The sequence below is a fragment of the Aulostomus chinensis genome, chromosome 16, assembly GCF_037954235.1.
Source record: "Aulostomus chinensis isolate RoL2024-O1b breed Wild chromosome 16, RoL_Achi_v1.0, whole genome shotgun sequence".
In the NCBI taxonomy this organism is placed as follows: domain Eukaryota; kingdom Metazoa; phylum Chordata; class Actinopteri; order Syngnathiformes; family Aulostomidae; genus Aulostomus; species Aulostomus chinensis.
Genome location: NC_141335.1, coordinates 386025 through 403396, shown reverse-complemented (window position 1 = coordinate 403396; position 17372 = coordinate 386025). Strand labels below are relative to the sequence as shown.

At 50.2% G+C, this 17372-nt stretch overlaps 2 protein-coding genes across 4 annotated transcripts; one reads left to right on the top strand and one right to left on the bottom strand.

Moving 5' to 3' along the window:
- The first annotated feature begins 710 nt into the window (after positions 1–710).
- Positions 711–8885, top strand: apmap (adipocyte plasma membrane associated protein). Of its 3 annotated transcripts, none has more exons than XM_086180809.1 (9): positions 711–997; positions 1577–1693; positions 1914–2029; positions 2112–2204; positions 4107–4223; positions 4614–4788; positions 6593–6775; positions 7314–7506; positions 7639–7836. In XM_086180809.1, exons 1-9 carry the CDS (start codon positions 906–908, stop codon positions 7675–7677), a joined length of 1125 nt encoding a protein of 374 aa, XP_086036935.1. In that variant the 5' UTR covers positions 711–905; the 3' UTR covers positions 7678–7836. The 3 variants fall into 3 exon arrangements, with proteins under 3 accessions (XP_086036935.1, XP_086036933.1, XP_086036934.1); XM_086180807.1 differs by lacking the exon at positions 7639–7836 and adding an exon at positions 7895–8885 and having other exon boundaries at positions 714–997; XM_086180808.1 differs by lacking the exon at positions 7639–7836 and adding an exon at positions 7895–8884 and having other exon boundaries at positions 716–997; positions 6641–6775.
- A 1422-nt stretch (positions 8886–10307) lies between these two features.
- cst7 (cystatin f) lies at positions 10308–13064 on the bottom strand. Its single transcript, XM_086180510.1, has 4 exons — positions 12905–13064; positions 12055–12230; positions 11620–11739; positions 10308–11445 (listed from the first exon to the last, which is right to left on the bottom strand). Exons 1-4 carry the CDS (start codon positions 12948–12950, stop codon positions 11365–11367), a joined length of 423 nt encoding a protein of 140 aa, XP_086036636.1. The 5' UTR covers positions 12951–13064; the 3' UTR covers positions 10308–11364.
- Between the last annotated feature and the right edge of the window lie 4308 nt (positions 13065–17372).

Here is a 17372-nt window from a genome sequence, read left to right as displayed (position 1 = left end):
TAGTTGTTGATGACTAAAGGTGTGTTAATGTGCTTAATAATAGAGAATGAGTGATGGTCCGCTCAGAGTGGAGTGCAGTACCACAGCCAGGCCAGCAGGTGGGGCTTTCGTTGGTGCTGTCTACCTAATTGCAGTATCTGTACTCTGCCAGCAGAGGTCGTGCTTCACCACCAATGTACTAGGGCGTCTGAATGGTGCCGCCGTGTTTAGGTCGTAGCAGGAGGACGTAGCGGCTCTGTAAGGAGAACCGGAGTTCAGGAACACAATCACAACAAACCTGTTCCACCGTTCCAGTGTCACTTGAACCCCCCCCCTCGCAGTTGTTGTCCCAGTGAAACCTCGTAAGTGCTTCGACGGATGAATGTCACTGATACTTGAAAAGCGACCTCTTAAACGTCATGAGGGGTCGATGAGATAAACATCGCCTCCTCAACGCTGTAGTCACGTGAGACATGATTTCTGTTTAGTTGGTCAGGATTCCGATGCAGCTTCTCCTGACGCAGCTACCTGAGCGCTCTGTCGGTGCACCAGGCGTCAGGGCTGTGACGTCAGAGAAGCTGCCCCCAAGTACGCAGCTCTTCTGCCGCGACGCCGCCAGGCTCACCTGAATCACACCCCTTCACCTGTCTGACGTGAAAGGAAGGCTTGGCGCAGCAGCCGCTGCGTGCACGCGCACGGCGCAGCAGCCGCTGCGTGCACGCGCACGGCGCATTACGTCACCTGCAGCCTGGGAACTTCCTGTCGGGCACGAGCCCTTCAGCCGCAGCGTCTTCAAATTGAAAAAAACAAAAACAGGATTCACTTGTCAGGCGGTTTTTATTTTGAAGTCCTGACCGGAAGTTGAGCACCCCGGTTGTCAGCACCGGGAGGAATGTCGGTGGCCCCGCCGCTGATCCAAAGCCATCATGAATGAGGCTGCAGGGCTCCGGTTCCGGCGGCACCAGCGCGCGCAGGTGATCACCGACGAGCTGCCGGAGAACCTTCACAAGGGCTCAGGGTAAGAAACCGAACCAGCACCGTTGAGTTCCGTGGATCTGACGGACCCGCCTCCAGGTTGGAGCGATGAACCCAAACCCTGACGCTGCTGCCTGTTAATGATTAGATCGCATCTCGATCGATATTTACCGTTAGCTGCTATGTACTACGAGCCATTGTTAGCACCAGCTAGCCGCTGCTAGCCGAGGAACCGAAAATAACGTTGAAGAGATGATGAGGCGCGAAGCGGAGTGCTGGAGTCCGAGTCCGGCCGCTGGCACCTACCGGCGGCGGGGTTCGAGCAGCCGCCCCGCTGTCACTATATCGACTAAAGTTTCAAGTTGTGTCGGAGCTCATATCATTTAGGAATTCACTTAAACTGTAATTGCAGGCTAACCTTTGCTGATGGAGCCTTTGACTGTGGGTTCAGGCATTAGGGCAGTCAGCAGACTATGACGTCACAAAGACGTGACGTGTTTAGCTAATATTAGTTCGTATCAGAGAAGAGAATTTTGAGCAGAACCTTGAGGAATTCCTATAATGACTTCTTATTTAAAGGTTAGTTGGACTTTTTCCATTGTGATGTCATTTCCTGTCCCAGCACCTACAGCGGGAGGGTATTTCAGGTGACTCTAGTGTCTCTGGGCGGCTTCCTGCTTCTTCCTCTCCTGGTCATCATCCTCATCTTGGAGTCCCCCATTCAGCCTGATGTCCTCAGGTGACTCCGCCTCTACGCACTCCCCACTTCCTGTGTTTAGTTTGATTTTGGGTTTGAGTCAGCAAGTCAAATTGACCAAATCGTCATGATGTCACAATTCCTTCTTCTTCATGTTCCTTTGTAAAAGATGGATTTTTCCAGTGTATTGTTTCCAGTCTGGATGTCATGTCAAGTGCTAACAGTGTCTGTGCTGCCCCCTGCTGCTGGCCGGGGCCTGCAGCCTGAAGGAGCCTCCTGTGATGGCGGGCTGCTGGGAGCCCAACCTGAAGCTGCGAGACGCTCAGAGACTCTTTGAAGACCGGATCATTGGGCCTGAGTCCATCGCTAACATTGGGGGTCAGCGTCCAACTGATGTGCTCACGTCTCTTCTTTAAACTGATGAAATGTTGATGTTCTATTGTTGTTTTCCTGCACGCAGATGTTTTGTTCTCTGGAACAGCTGATGGGAAGATCGTGAAGCTGATTGGCCGGAGGATCCACACGGTAGCGAGGCTCGGATCGCTTCCCTGCGGTGAGAAAAACACTCAGTGGAGTGCAACGTCACTAACGTCAGCTGTAGCATCTGAAACTTGCCAAAGTTGTGACCCTCGACCTGCTGGTTGCATCCTGCTTGCTTCATCGTGCTTTTAAGGCTTCAGACGTTTGTCAACGGCCGAGTGAAGCAACTGAACGTGTTGAGACACGGTGAGGACATGATGTTCACTCTGATCAGTGGCAACAGCGAATCCTCCTGTACTGGCGTTCACACACACGTGACAGGACGTTCTCCTGATGTTGGTTTGAACTTTGACGTGCAGACATGTAAGGAATCTCCTGAAGACGCCTTTCAACCACTTTTAACATCTTCAAGGATCAGCCGCCGCTCTGACATCAGTATCAAATCAAACTGTTTTCAAAGCTTAAAATGGTTACAAATCCAATAGGCCACTGCGTAGGTCGGGTGCTCAGGTCGTATGTCAGGCGCTCAGGTCGTAGGTCGGGTGCTCAGGTCGTAGGTCGGGGGCTCAGGTCGTAGGTCTGCTGCTCAGGTCGTAGGTCGGGTGCTCAGGTCGTAGGTCGGAGGCTCAGGTCGTAAGTCTGGTGCTCAGGTCATAGGTCGGGTGCTCAGGTCGTAGGTCGGGTGCTCAGGTCGTGGGTCGGAGGCTCAGGTCGTAGGTCGGGTGCTCAGGTCGTGGGTCTGGTGCTCAGGTCGTAGGTCGGGGGCTCAGTTCGTGGGTCTGGTGCTCAGGTCGTAGGTTGGGTGCTGAGGTCGTAGGTTTGGGGCTCAGGTCGTAGGTCGGGGGCTCAGGTCGTAGGTCGGGTGCTCAGGTCGTAGGTCGGGTGCTCAGGTCGTAGGTCTGGTTCTCAGGTCGTAGGTCGGAGGCTCAGGTCATAGGTCGGAGGCTCAGGTCGTAAGTCTGGTGCTCAGGTCGTAGGTCGGGTGCTCAGGTCGTAGGTCGGAGGCTCAGGTCGTAGGTCGGGTGCTCAGGTCGTGGGTCGGAGGCTCAGGTCGTAAGTCTGGTGCTCAGGTCGTAGGTCGGGTGCTCAGGTCGTAGGTCTGGTGCTCAGGTCGTGGGTCGGAGGCTCAGGTCGTAGGTCTGGTGCTCAGGTCGTGGGTCGGAGGCTCAGGTCGTAAGTCTGGTGCTCAGGTCGTAGGTCGGGTGCTCAGGTCGTGGGTCTGGTGCTCAGGTCGTAGGTCGGGGGCTCAGTTCGTATGTCAGGGGCTCAGGTCGTAGGTCTGGTGCTCAGGTCGAAGGTCTGGTGCTCAGGTCGTAGGTCTGGTGCTCAGGTCGTAGGTCTGGTGCTCAGGTCGAAGGTCTGGTGCTCAGGTCGAAGGTCTGGTGCTCAGGTCGAAGGTCTGGTGCTCAGGTCGAAGGTCTGGTGCTCAGGTCGAAGGTCTGGTGCTCAGGTCGTAGGTCGGGGGCTCAGGTCGAAGGTCGGGGGCTCAGGTCGAAGGTCTGGTGCTCAGGTCGAAGGTCTGGTGCTCAGGTCGAAGGTCGTTTGCTCAGGTCGAAGGTCGGGTGCTTAGGTTGAAGGTCTGGTGCTCAGGTCGTAGGTCGGGTGCTCAGGTCGAAGGTCGGGTGCTCAGGTCGAAGGTTGGGGGCTCAGGTCGTAGGTCGGGTGCGTAGGTCGAAGGTTGTTTGCTCAGGTTGAAGGTCGGGTGCTCAGGTCAAAGGTCGGGGGCTTAGGTCGAAGGTCGGGTGCTCAGGTCCCAGGGCAGTATGTTAGGGTCACTATACAATTTACATCAAGCTGAAGAACGTTGTGGTGGAGCAGAAGGGGGAGTCTACTTCCTGGTTGTACCATCAGGCTCAGATGGGATGCTACATTTTCTAGACTGAACTTGTTTCCTGTCATGTGATTGTAAATCGTGTCCCAAACCTGTCACTGCAATGTTCAGTGTTGTTGCACACATCCTGTCTGCATCTGGCAGGGTCTCGCGAGGAGGAGTCCAGCTGTGGGAGGCCACTGGGCATCAGGGTCGGACCCAACGGGACTCTGTTTGTAGCAGATGCCTACCTGGGTGTGTTTGAGGTCAACCCCACCACAGGTGAGTCACTCAGGTTCATGGTCAGAAAAAGTTGTGTGTCATTTCATCTTGTGTTTGGTGGCGTCCGTCTCTCCTCAGCCACCAGGCAAATGCGTAGTTTTGCGTGAAAGCAACAGCGCTCACTTGTCCCAGTAACAGTGCTGGAGACTGGAGCGCAGCTGCCTGGACTCACTCAGTGGTAAGCTAGCTTGGTAGCGTTAGCACATGTCTCTTCGGGCTGCCATTGACAGTTGGCTGTGATATTAAAACATCCAACTGTCAGTGAAAAAGTACATTAATTGTAATAATGAAGACAAGTCCCATGATGCCATGCTGCATGTATACCCCCCGCCCCACCCCCATTGAAATGACCTGCTATATTTTGATTCTTGCCTGATGGTGTGCATGCAGGTGAGTCCACCCGACTGGTGTCGGGTGGTCAGGTGGTCGGCGGCAGGAAGCTTTCATTCATCAATGACCTGGCGGTGACGCAGGATGGCAAAAAGGTGTATTTCACTGACTCCAGCAGCAGGTGGCAGCGCCGAGACTACCTGCACCTCATCATGGAGGCAACAGCTGACGGACGGTACCACGTCACAGTGTTCTACTCTCTGTTTGATTCCAAGCTGATTTTACTGAACATGTCTGTGTCAGTCACCACAGCAATGGTCTACATCACTTCCTGTGTTTGTTCTCCTGCCTATGTCACTTCCTGTGGTCGGCAAAGTTTTGCAGGTCTTAGTTAAAGTTTATGATGAAGGTGCTACGCCCTCGATGGAGGAGCTGCACGCTCTCAGGGCGTTTGGGTTTGTTTTTAAAGTCAGTTAGTGATCCACGAGTTGATGACGGGTAACAGTGACACGCGACAGGGTTCCTTAGTACGCTCAATTCTCAGAGGTTCCAGACCAGTGGTACACTTGGTTCTAGTGTGTCAGGCATGTCAGGAGAACTGGTCAGAACAGTCTGTGTTCAGTTGTACTCGGCGGTTGGTGCAGAGGGCATGAACGGTTCCTTGTTGATGTTTTTCTGGTCCAGAACTTTGTACTGTCCTTCTGATGGTGTGAGGGGTGTTTGAGTATAGCGCCCCCACCTGGCTGCTTAAACTCCTCAATCAATGTGAACCAGGGCTGTCAAAGAATATTCCATATTTTTAAAATGTATTTGCATCATAAAGGAATATTCAAATATGCAAATTCATATTGAAATGTATGAATACATCAGGTTCTAAATTTGAAACCTAAAGTCTACCTGCTAGGTTCTCACCTGCTTTGCCTTTGTTGTACTGGTACTGCTTTGTCTTTGTTGTACTGGTACTGCTTTGTCTTTGTTGTACTGGTACTGCTTTGTCTTTGTTGTACTGGTACTGCTTTGTCTCTGTTGTACTGGTACTGCTTTGTCTTTGTTGTACTGGTACTGGTCTGTCTTTGTTGTACTGGTCTCTCTTTGTTGTACTGGTACTGCTTTGTCTTTGTTGTACTGGTACTGGTCTGTCTTTGTTGTACTGGTACTGGCCTGTCTTTGTTGTACTGGTACTGGCCTGTCTTTGTTGTACTGGTACTGCTTTGTCTTTGTTGTACTGGTACTGGTCTGTCTTTGTTGTACTGGTACTGGTCTGTCTTTGTTGTACTGGTCTGTCTTTGTTGTACTGGTCTGTCTTTGTTGTACTGGTTTACTGCGTGCTCTTGTGGACTGAGAGATAAACGAAGGTCTGCTGTTTGAATTATTAATTATTAATTGGTATTTAAATGCATTCGATTCCAATACGACATCCATCAAAGAAAAGTGGGAGAAAGGAGGGGTGGAGCCTGTGAACCAAGGCTCCACCCCTCCAGTAACCAAGCCCCTCTGTTGCACTTCATTGGCAGGAAAGTGGAACTTCCATTTACTTTTAAGAAAATGTACTTGGGAAAGGGAACCAAGAAATAACAAATTCAGGGGACAAATATAAACTTCGAGCGATGTCAGTGGCGAGTAAAAACCACCACCAGGAAATGTCTGCACACAGAGGCGCCTAGAAGGGAAGCTTGGGTGGAAGTGGCGGCGCTGCCCCGTTCATTCCTCTCCTTCATGGATCTCTGGCCTGTGAGGACGTTGGAGTGACAGGAAGCTTTCATTAGGGCCTGAGCCAGTCCCTGGCGAAGACCCTATTATGTTTCGAAGTCACACTCGCCACTTCAATTTGGTTTTCTGTTTCCTTCCTTCATTTTTGGGTCCTTAATGGCCTCTGCACCGCTTTTTATGTTGTGCCATAATTGTGGGACAGAAGGTGAGATGAGAGAAATTAGGACATTTCTGGGAATGCACAGACTTCTGTGAAATCTTAATAAAAAGAGAATTAAAAAAAACTTGGTTTTTATGCAGAAGAATATTTGAAGCGACTTGTTTGTCAGTTTTTACAGCTGTAGTTTGAAGAGTAAAACCCAGCTGTTTCCTGTCAGAGTACTGGAGTACGACACTGAGAGCCGAGAGCTGACCGTCGTCATGGAGAACCTGCGATTCCCCAACGGCATCCAGCTGCTGCCGGACGAGGAGTCGGTGCTGGTGGCCGAGACCACCATGGCGCGAATACGCAGGTACGCCGCCAAACACGCTACAGTCACAAACCTCACCACGACAGTGAAGAAACATGAAATTAGAGACACGACAGGAACGCGATGAAGTGGCGTTGCAGTGCCGACATATAATGATGCGACTGTTGATGAAACTGTTAGGTTGCTCGTATTATAGCGTCTCCGTCTGTCCACTGCCAGACCTGAGGACACATGACCACAGCAGCCAGGACAGTGTGATGACTTTTCTCCTGGCTTTTACCGTTTTTGCTCTTAGACATGACAGGGAAATCAGATTTCAAAATAAAAGCACACAGATTCCAGGGTAAGAAAAATAAACTCATGAATGTTAAAAAGATCTAAACTGTATTTCAGAGGAAAATGAAGCACTAGAAGTTAGCAACAATGTTTTTGATTTCCTACTTCAACAACTCGTTGCCATGGAAATAAGCTGTCACTAATGGACCGATCTTCTCATTTTACTAATTCTCATAATAATTTCAGCTTCCTTCCTCCTTCCTCCTCCTTCCTTCCTTCCTTCCTTCCTTCCTCTCTGCTATAGAGTCCACGTCGCTGGTCTCAATAAAGGGGGGATGGACACATTTATCGACAACCTTCCTGGTTTCCCTGACAACGTGCGTCCCAGCTCCACCGGCGGTTACTGGGTGGCCATGTCAGCTGTGCGTCCCAACCCGGGTTTCTCTATGCTAGACTTCCTGTCCCAGAGACCCTGGATCAAGAAACTCATCTTCAAGGTAAACACAGGTGTCACTCCATCGTGTGTGTGTGTGTGTGTGTGTGTGTGTGTGTGTGTGTGTGTTAGAAGTCACTTAGGTAGAAATCCACTAAATGAAAATGAGTCAATTTACCATTCGATGTGATGACAGGCATCAGCGGATGATGTCATGGCTGGTGATCAATGGTGACCAATCAGGAGGACGGCCCTGACTGAGAGGTCGTCAAATCTCAGGAACTCAAACTAAAGATGTTGGTGTGGCAGCAGTTCACTCACCAACAGATATAAAATGATGATGGCGTCTGCTGAGAAGGAACAACCATGATGCAACATGCTGATGAGGTCACTGATGAGGTCACCTGTTTAACCAGTGATCTGCTGTTTGTTTTCCTTCCTCCTTCTTCCAGATCTTCAGCCAGGATGTCCTGATGAAGTTCATCCCTCGTTACAGTCTGGTGGCGGAGCTCCATGATGGCGGTGTCTGCTCACGGAGTTTCCATGACCCAGGCGGGTTGGTGGCGGCGTACGTCAGTGAGGTCCACGAGCATGATGGGAGTCTTTATCTAGGCTCCTTCCGCTCGCCGTACATCGCCAAACTGGACCTGCGGAAGGTCTAAGCTGATAGATGTGTCTCTGCATGTGAGCGGAGGTCTGACATGGCGGCTCGTCCTTCCACTTTAACACAGGTGGCATAAATGTGAGCGGGATGGCAGTCTGGTCCAGGAGGACGTTTTGATTGGTTGACAGACGCCACCTACAGGAGATCAAAACACCTGTTTTTGATGACCAGTACGAAGACTCCAGACCAACACAACTGCGCTGAAAGCTTTCTTCTTTTCACATTGGTTTACTGCGCTATGAATAAAAAACGTCTCAAAATGTATTCAACTTTTTGGTTTCATAACTGGATGTTGATGATAGTAACAGGCTCCTCCCCAACTTGTGATTGGACAGTTTCCTTCACTGATGTGGCCGGCGTCTCCGCCCTGTGCTGGCCTCTGCTGGACAAGGACGAGCTAGCGAGTCGTCGTTCAGAGTTTCATGTTTTTTCTTTCATGCATACAAATTTAAGCAAAGTGTTTCTAGTCACCATTCTCTGATTTATGGGATGCCGTCTTGGTTCAGGGCCAGCGGATGGTGGATTCACTTCTACTGCTTATCCTGTTAAGGGTGGCGGGGGGTGGAGCCTATCCCAGCAGCCTTTGGGTGGGAGGCAGGGTTCTCCCTGGACGGGTCATCAGACTTTGAATCCAGCTTTATTCAAACAAGTTGGCGTCTACATGTGGCAACTGTTTCTGTGCTGTCTGAAAGAAACTGAAAATAACGCAATTTCTTGTTTTAAACAACTTGGATGGAACTTGATTTTGTTCAATAAAATGTTTTGGAGAAAAAGAGCTGCCACTTTTATGAGCTCGCCAGCTCTCGTGGTCAGAAGAGCACCTGATTATTCATTGATTACATGAAATCATGTTGATTTGTGTTCCCTACGTTTCGATAACTACTGGTATTTTTTTGCTCAACATCAGATTGTGGAGGTTTTAGGAGTGTTTGTTGACATCAAACTGGTGGTGTTAACACGTTTAACATGCAACGTCTGGCTGCTGCTTCAAGCTCAGAGATGACTTCCACCAACTTCACATTTAAACAATCATCAAACATGGCGACCAGCTGGCGGGATCTTCCACCCTCAACTCATCAGAAGAGTCAGTGGCGAGGCTAGTGGATGTTTACAGACATCAGCTGCTGAGTATCTGTCAAGTAACTGTTAAGGACAGAAGGAGACATCACACCAATGACTTAGAGACGCAGCGATTCGTCTCCAAAGAAATCAGCAAGAATTCAAGCTGCAAGCAGCATTGTGAGGGCCTGAGCCCCTGGCCTGAATCCAAGGGTGTCCTGGTCCAGTGTGGAGGCCTTGTAGTTGAGGAGTTAGAAGCCTGAGTCTGATCAGAGAGTGAGAGCAGAGCTGAGAGCTGGCCCTTTAAGAACCCCTCCCCACTGCTCTGTCTCTGATCTGTGCTAGAGTGGAGAGCAGAGCTGAGAGCTGGCCCTTTAAGAACCCCTCCCCACTGCTCTGTCTCTGATCTGTGCTAGAGTGAGAGCAGAGCTGAGAGCTGGCCCTTTAAGAACCCCTCCCCACTGCTCTGTCTTTGATCTGTGCTAGAGTGAGAGCAGAGCTGAGAGCTGGCCCTTTAAGAACCCCTCCCCCACTGCTCTGTCTCTGATCTGTGCTAGAGTGAGAGCAGAGCTGAGAGCTGGCCCTTTAAGAACCCCTCCCCCACTGCTCTGTCTCTGATCTGTGCTAGAGTGAGAGCAGAGCTGAGAGCTGGCCCTTTAAGAACCCCTCCCCACTGCTCTGTCTTTGATCTGTGCTAGAGTGAGAGCAGAGCTGAGAGCTGGCCCTTTAAGAACCCCTCCCCACTGCTCTGTCTTTGATCTGTGCTAGAGTGAGAGCAGAGCTGAGAGCTGGCCCTTTAAGAACCCCTCCCCCACTGCTCTGTCTCTGATCTGTGCTAGAGTGAGAGCAGAGCTGAGAGCTGGCCCTTTAAGAACCCCTCCCCACTGCTCTGTCTCTGATCTGTGCTAGAGAGAGAGCAGAGCTGAGAGCTGGCCCTTTAAGAACCCCTCCCCCACTGCTCTGTCTCTGATCTGTGCTAGAGTGAGAGCAGAGCTGAGAGCTGGCCCTTTAAGAACCCCTCCCCCACTGCTCTGTCTTTGATCTGTGCTAGAGTGAGAGCAGAGCTGAGAGCTGGCCCTTTAAGAACCCCTCCCCACTGCTCTGTCTTTGATCTGTGCTAGAGTGAGAGCAGAGCTGAGAGCTGGCCCTTTAAGAACCCCTCCCCCACTGCTCTGTCTTTGATCTGTGCTAGAGTGGAGAGAGAGGAGGAGCACCAGGACTGGAGTGGGACAAGAGGAAGAAGTCGGCATACGCTGGTCCAGAGGGACACAGAACACCATGTTCTTGGAGGGGTTTTTGTCAGGAATGCAGTGGTGTGGTTGGTAGAGCTGTGGGATGGATGGTGTAGACGTGAGAAGCATTTGTTTGACAGTATGAACCTGAGAGGACACCGTCTCCCCATAGGCTTCCATTGGAAGCTGAAACGTGTCTCCCCCCCTTTGACGGCTTGTAAAATGGAAACCCAGTAATTCAGATTAAAACTTTTAATAACTTTTAATCAGCAGAGTTTGGAGAGCCAGGTCTGAAGTTTTGGAAGTGATAGCATGAATGCCCTAGGAGGAGATAGATTTTGTTGGGGGAGTAAAAAAGTGCTCATTTTGACAGGTTTGTCCAATTTGTGGACATTCTGTTGTAGACAGGTGAGGGGTCAGAGTGTAGGAATTGTTGGTCTTCATGAGACAAGTCCAACGGTGTTGGTCCCATGTTTGTGGGACATTCCTGGGAGGAGTTAAAGCGCTGCAAATTATCTTAAAATGATCTTTTAGTTGTGTGGCTCCCTAGGTGGCGCTATAGACTTTTGTGGTGTTTTTTTTTGTTTGTTTGATTAGTGAATGTTTAGCCAGACTGGACAAGTGTGCCAAATTACAGTGAATTTCATGCATGTTCAGGGGTGAAATTAGATGATGCTCATATTGAGCGCTCACTGACAGCAAGAACAGTCCAGGACCAGGTTTTGAATGGTGTGGATGTGAAAACCGGCTCTGGAAGAACCTTCAAGCTCAGGCTCTACACTTCTCATCTGAATCGATTAAAGTGGAAAGGAGTGAAGGAAGGTGAAGAGACTTCACACGCACATCGACAGTTTCAATAAATCAATGCAGTAGTGGAATGTAGGAGCTGGAATCAACTTTTTTTTTAAGTTATTGCAAATACAGTTGGGTGGCGCCATGTGCATCCTGAGAGGCCAGGGCTCAAGTTTCAGGGTTTGCAGACAACAAAGAGTGTCTTCATGTTATGTTGCCAGGGAAGCAGCCAGGCCTCCGTGTGACACTGGAGCGTCTGAAAACACAGCAGATGATTGAGTTTCTTCTGTATCATGTGACCAGTGAGCTAGACGATGACATCATAAAGCTGGAGAGAAGATTCACTGTCAATATTGTAGCATCATGTCTCCCACTAGCACGTCCAGCTTTCATGCGAAATGCAATTCAGCCTACAACCATTCAGACCCACCTGATGCAGGTGTCCTGCTGGCTGGAAGTCACACTGGGAGAGCGTGTTGTTGTCGTCTCGTTTATGGCAGACAGTCCTGGAAATCTCCAAATCTATGATGTAACGAATCCCTTTGACAATCTGAAACAAACACGTATGACTTCAGTTTCCCACTGATTATGCTAGGCTAGCAGCGCCCTTCATTCAAGACTTAATGCTAAGCTAGGCTAGCAGCGCCCTTCATTCAAGACTTAATGCTAAGCTAGGCTAGCAGCTCCCTTTTCTTCAGGACTTTGTGCTGAGCTAAACATGAAGTTGCCAAGATTCGAAACCTTCTCTTACCTTTGCTTGCAGCTTCCTTTACTTTGAGACATGATGCTAAACTGGGCAGTTCAACAAGAGGGTTTAACCTCCTTCCTGACCTTTAACCCCAGGATAATGTTAAATTGGACACACCTGCCTCTCTGCTCTGTGGATGGCGGCAGGTTTAAAGAGGAAGGCATCATTGGACTGGTTATTGAAGGTGTTGGTGGCGGTGAGGATGACCCGCTGGAGGCCGTGGTCATTCAAGCTGACGTTGTATGGAGATCCAGGCATGTGGTGGCCATGATGGCTGCCTACCAGCTGGAACTCTGGGGAAGCAGATGTGAACAGTCCTTCAACTTGAGAACTTGAGAACCAAAATCAGCTGCTACACTCTGCCTCCAACCACGTCCTATTTTTAGAGTAACACCCCCCCACGCTGCTCAACTCCTCTCCTGCAGGTCATGTCACATCCACCTGAGAGATGAGGTCACACGACTTCACATTTGCAATGATCTATTACTCCAGCTGTAATCTGTGACTGCAATGTAATCTATTACTATTTCCGCGTCATAACTAGATGGACTATTTCAACAAGGACAGACTTGAGCGACTTCATGCTGCATTCAGTTGCACCTGGTGAACTTGTAAATCTCTTCTGAAGGTAGTTTAAACCAACACGCTTCATATTTGTCTGATTCTTATGTTGAAATACAGAATGTAACATTGAGAATGAAGGGAGACTTTGAGAAGATACAGGAGGGAAGACAAGCAACACACACACACACACACACACACTCACACACTCACACACACACACACACACACACACACTCACACACTCACACACTCACACACACACACTCACACACTCACACACTCACACACACACACTCACACACACACACACACACACACACACACTCACACACTCACACACACACACACACACACACGCACACACATGCAAGCACACTTCAGAAACTCAGCAAAGATTTCTTACCCAGAAGTGCAAGCAGTAAGATGAACAGCAGCGTCCTCAGACTCATAGTCTCTGTTTCCTGATAAGATCTCAACCAGCAGCTTTACTCTTGCTGCCTCTCTGACATCACTTCCTGTCAGTGCAGGACTTCCTGTCAGTGCCGAATTGCCAAGTACCAACCTACGTCCTCCTGCTACGACCTAAACATGGCGGCACCATTCAGACGCCCTAGTACATTGGTGGTGAAGCACGACCTCTGCTGGCAGAGCACAGATACCGCAATTAGGTAGACAGCACCAACGAAAGCCCCACCTGCTGGCCTGACTGTGGTACTGCACTCCACTCTGAGCTCCTTTCACTCATCCTCTATTATTAAGCATATTAACGCACCTTTAGTCAACAACAACTATAAATGTTGGTGTTCATCAGAATGGGAGACTGTTGGTGGCGCTAACTTGGCTTGAGGGTCCACAAGTTTTTAGGGGACGAAGAAGAAGTCCGCGGTGCATTGTGGGCCATAGGTTGCTCCGTAGGATGCACCTGAACCGACCTACAATGTGGGCGTGTTTAGGCTGGAATTTAGGTTGAGAAGTAGGTCGCTACTCACGCCAGTTGTGGTTTGGGACAGCCTCCGACCTGCTCTGAGACCTACCATCAGACCTACTTGGCTATTCGGACGCAGCCTGTGTCAGCACCTCACAAGAACCCACAGTTTTTAAAAAACACCTGTTCCCTAAATAGACTCCACCCTGCGCTGATGTCACAAGAGTTAACACAGGTGTCATACATGTTTTTAACTTCAATTTTTGTGGATAAAGGAGACCTGCATTATACAGTTCATACAGAGTTAGTAAACGGACGTTTCTGGACAGTAACTGTTGTTAGCTTCAAGCTAAACATACCTTGTGGGGGTGAGAGCGGTGAAGGAATTGTGAGTACTTTAACGCAGTATTGAGGAGTTTTTTGTGAAAAATTAATGTATATAAATTGTCCTTGGCAAAAGGACAAAGGGGCTCCATCCATCCCTTTCCCAGTCTGTGCCGGCCCGGTCTGCTCTACGGGTTGACCCAGGTCATGAGCTGAAGGCCTGGGGGAAATCCTGAGGACTAACTGTGATGGCGCTCAGACTGTAGCCTACGAGGCTCCAGCTGGGGGGCGATGCTGGGGGTGGGGTATGGTCAGGATGACTGAATCAGACAGACTCCACCTCTTTTTCCTCAGTTGTAAGATTTGCCTGCTCCCATTTTGGGGTAACAGTGCCATTTTTACAAGACATTGTTTTTTTCTTGGTGTTTGATTGGCTGAGAAGGAGTTGTGGGTGCTAACCCCCCATGATGAGCAAGTGGAAGAGTCCAGGACTCCGCTTGACCCCCAGTTTCTCCATCTCACAGGCTTAGAGCTGACAAGGCTATATCTGGACCCCCTTCCAACTCTGCCCAGGATGCTGGTCTCATCAGGATCCTAAATGACCGATCCTCATTGGTGCCAGCGTGGCTCTACAGGAGTTCTGAGCCTGACGGCTCAGTTGTGGACTGAACCTTAATATCAATATAAATATCAATATGAATACTTGGAGAAATATTTATAGTAGAACATGAAAACAGCAAACCATCCTCAGAAAACCTGCAATCTGATTGGATGAGCAGGTCCAGAGTCATCTGTCAACAGTGAGTGCTCCTGAGAAGGACACGCCTACCTGCCAAACACAAACACCTAAGTCCCTGTGGCTGATGGGTCATATACCTGCCCTGATGATGAGGCTTCCAGTGATGGTTTTTGGACAAGTAGGCTACAAGTGCCACGGCAACACCCACGTAGATGCCGGTTCCAGTGCTGATTGATGGCACAGCCAGGAAGAGAGCCCGCCTGGAACTGGAGCTCTGTAGAGGGAAGTCATTTTTGGACACGGCCTCATTGGTCAGAAGGGGAGACGGGGAAGGAGCAAGATGGATGGTTAACTGACATCAGCTTGTCCTTCAGCCGGACGAGTGCCGCACCACAGCTGGAGCCATTTAGATCACCAAGTGTCCTGATGACGGGAGCAGATCATTGCTCAACATGGTGGATGAAACAGAATTCAACATGGAGATCCAATCATCATCCAGAGTGGGACGCCCCCCATATCACACCTAATGCAGCACCACCTCGCTTCATGGGCGTCGTGAGTGACATCACCAGATACAAGAGGAGAGGAAACTGGATGGAAGAGCGGTTCAGGCTCCAGCTGCAGATACGGTGGGAGCCAGGAGTCGCAGGATTTAAAGCTGGTATGCATTGAAATCACAGCTGAGCTTCGCGTCGTCTTCACAGAAGTTCATGAACTTCCCATCCAACAGCAGCACCTCCTTAGTGGAGGAAGCTGCTCTAGCAGAGGCATCTGGACCACCACCCCTGATGAAGGTGGGCTCACAATAGTCGCCAAGCCGGGCCTCTCCTGGGAGCGGGCGGGAGGTGGGGGTCTGCCGCCTGAAGGAGGGCGCTGGGGTTCAGGAGCTGAGGAGCTCCCCCGCCACATTCACGACAGCTCTGTCTGCAGGGCTCCTGCTGAGGAGGCGTGTTGACCACCTGACCCTGGCACTGAGGAGTCAAGTATATGGACAGCAGCGCCTCTCAAGGCTCCGCCCCCAGGATGCATGTGGTGATGAGGTCATTATATCTGTAGGTGTTAGCCCCGCCTCCTTGCAGAGGTTTCAGCCTCCTCCCCCTGACTGTCCTCCTCTTCTGCCTCCATCTCCCCTAAGAAGCACACCCTTGTCTCAGAGGTGTCTCTCAGTGGGGTCAGAGGTCAAAGGTCAAGCGTCACAGGCTGAATTCCCCTGAGACACAAATTCAAGTAGAGGAAAGGAACTTTTTCACTTTTTTACTCCTTCACTTCATTTGCTTGTTGAATGGACTTGTGACAACGCCATGGGCTTCGCGGCGTTTCCCCTAAGTCCAAAATTATCAAGCCGCTGCCCTGAGCACCGTCAGATCCCGGACCCCAGCTTGAGAACCCATGATTAAAGGAAATTAAACAATCACTCGAAACTAAAACTCCAAGGTGCTGCAGCCTCAGTCGTCAGTAACAACCACTGGATTGATTTGTGGATGCAAACATCCGGGCGTAAGCGATTCCAGCCGATCTTCACATCCTGATACTGTAACAAACATAGCAGCAAAATGAGGTCAACACTCACGCCTCCCCACGTCAGAGTCGTAAAGCGTTCCTATTAATGAGCCACGTTCCCGTGAGGGTCAAAGAAATCCCTCCAAATTCATTCACATGCATGTTTACTGTACGTGACATGAGAACATGAATACCGACGGTCAGCAGCAGTGCCGCCACTGCAGTGCCGCTGACTGTTGAGAACACACACACACCTCCCAAGGTGAGACCCTCCTCCCTCCTCTGTCTTCGCGCCGGCCTCCAAGTGCTCCATGCCACATGGCGAGTCGAGTGCGTCCCGCTGAATGTCCGGAGCCGCACGGCAGCACTGGAGGCGGGAGAGAGGGAGGCGAGGCGGGGTCAGAGAACAGGTGGAACCTCTGATGTCTGAGGTGAAAAGGAACATCCCTGCTGTCTGAGTGCCACTCAGGACCATCCCTAGATGCCGGCAGCGGCTCTGCCACAGGTAGATCCACTGTGGAGCGTGACCTGCTGGGCTGTCCTTCCTCTGAGACAAGCGGTTCATGATCATGACCAGGTGGAAAACTGAGATGTCACTGTCTTTGAACTTTAACCATTAGTTTGATACTGACTGACTTCTCATCTCTCAACGCCCATCAGACGATCACCAAGAACAATGTAGGTAGTTTATATTCACCTGGGGTGGCATTTAGCATCTGTCAGAGGATCATCAGCGTTAATCGATGATGTCACTGCAGAGGCGTGGCCATCATCCCTCCCTGTTTTTCTGTGTCTGCCTCCATCTTCTACTCCTCCTGACAGACTTCACCAGCATTCAGCTCGGTAGTTGGCTTTATGAAAACTACGTCCCGTTTCAGCAGCTGACAATCCCCACAACACCGGTGAGGCAAGCTAGCTGGGACAATGCTAATGGAAACATTTGGCCCAGGTTATTGAGGGCCATCTGGTTGGCCGCGTGTGCGTGGGTGGAGTTATCTTTGTTTTGCAGGAGCACCCTGATCACACTCACACAGCGTGAGGCACATGGAGTTTATACCGTCCATGTTGTCCACCTGTCGTCCCCCCAGGTCACTCATGTGGCTGGATGGAGCTGGGCAGCTCAGGGAGAACATGACATCACACATTTGTTATCATGCTCCTTGTGAGGACCAAATCTGGCGTTACAATTCTTATTCTATCACCGCAGCGACTGAGAAGTCAAAAACAAACGGGTATAAAAAAATCTACATATCAACTTCAACTACAGTTCATTAACAACATCTTCAAGTTCTGTGAGAACATGTTTGGAACTTGAAGTTCAGAGCTGAAGAACAGAGATCTGCAGCCGTCATTCTAATCGTCCTCACAGGCTTCTGTGTCATC